Source organism: Austrofundulus limnaeus, unplaced genomic scaffold, assembly GCF_001266775.1.
Source record: "Austrofundulus limnaeus strain Quisiro unplaced genomic scaffold, Austrofundulus_limnaeus-1.0 Scaffold186, whole genome shotgun sequence".
Classification (NCBI taxonomy): Eukaryota; Metazoa; Chordata; class Actinopteri; order Cyprinodontiformes; family Rivulidae; genus Austrofundulus; species Austrofundulus limnaeus.
In genome coordinates, this window is record NW_013952588.1 from 941,362 (window position 1) to 942,739 (window position 1,378).

At 35.2% G+C, this 1,378-nt stretch overlaps 1 protein-coding gene and 1 long non-coding RNA gene across 2 annotated transcripts in view; one reads left to right on the forward strand and one right to left on the reverse strand.

The window, feature by feature from the left end:
- Positions 1 to 1,378, forward strand: part of gfra2b (GDNF family receptor alpha 2b) — a gene marked incomplete at its 5' end in the record, with an annotated part of 189,730 nt that overhangs the window by 160,785 nt on the left and 27,567 nt on the right. The window contains 1 exon segment of the mRNA XM_014018220.1: positions 32 to 169. Coding sequence (XP_013873674.1) covers positions 32 to 169 — 138 coding nt within the window.
- Positions 1,116 to 1,378, reverse strand: part of LOC106524422 (uncharacterized) — a 1,227-nt gene continuing 964 nt past the window's right edge. The window contains exon 2 of the long non-coding RNA XR_001311002.1: positions 1,116 to 1,219. This is a non-coding gene — a long non-coding RNA (uncharacterized LOC106524422). The remainder of the gene's footprint in view (positions 1,220 to 1,378) is intronic.

A 1,378-nucleotide genomic window follows, 5' to 3' on the forward strand; every position in this document is an offset into this window, starting at 1 on the left:
CCCCCCCCCTTTTGTCTTTGTCTCATCTCAGGCTCAGACGTAACGCCAAACTACAGCGACAACAGCCCCACCAACATCACCATCAGTCTCTGGTGCACCTGCAGGGGTGCCGGTCATCAGGAGGAGTGTGATGCCTTCCACCGCGACTTTACCCACAACACCTGTCTCAGTAAGTCCTGCATCGCATTGCAAGACAACAGTTAGACACGCAGACAGAGACAGATGAGAAGAAATAAATCCTCCAAAGTAGGACAAGGTCATAAAACCAGCCAGCTCACAGCTGCACTTAGTAGCTAATGATTCATTTGTTTATCAGTTATTCTGCAGAATATTTTCTTAAAAGAGTTGGAAAACAATAAATCATTTGGATTTTTGTTAAATCAAAATATTTATTTTATACGTTGAAATTTTTTTTTCAGCTCTAAGTGCTTAAGGCTAATCCAGGCCAGGTGATAATGCAAAATACATGAATCATATTTGTAATAAAAATGATTTCTGCTGAGCAGAATTGAAACAGATTTGGGATTTACTGCAGTCATGCAACTGATTTTTTTTTTATTCTTGACCCTTTTTTCCATGACTCACCTTTAGAATAGAAATATTTAGGAAATAATCACTGACTCAATTCAGTTAGATTCAAAATTACTTTATTGATCCCAGATGGACATTAGATGTTGTTGTAACTCATTTAACTAAAGAATTATTGTAGATGCTGATGGCTGTGGGCAGGAAAGATCTTCTGTAGTGGTCTGTATTACAGCAAAGTTGAAGAAGCCTCCGACTGAAGACACTTTGTCTTTCTATGACAGTCTGATGAAGAGGATTTTTATGTTAAATCCTTCTTTGCATCATCATTTGTGTGAATTCAGTTCACAAATGTCTGAAACATTTTTTTAAGGTTCAAAACAAAATGACCAGAATTAAACAGTTATAGTTTAAAATAGAGATCGACCGATACAGGTTTTTGAAGGCCGATACCGATACCGATTTTTTAAAAATCAGTCTAACCGATACGCCGATACGAGCAGCCGATATTTTTGGGCCGATTCTTGAAGCCGATACTAACTTTTCTTCCTCCATTAACAATGATATCAATAACAAATGTTACACAGGTCTCAACGTAAAATTTTTTATTAATAAACAAACAAAACATTAACAGTGCCTGGTGTTGTTGGCTGACTGAAGTGCTGCCACAAAGGATTCAGTTTTTCTGCCATTCCTTTGAAAAGAAACAAAAACATAAATTCAGTACATTTCATCTAGTGCTTTATAAACAATATATAAAAAATACAAATCTTTATAAATGTATTTGATTTACATATTAAACACTATTTTTCTACATAAAATGGAAATGTTTTTATTATTATCTCATCTATTA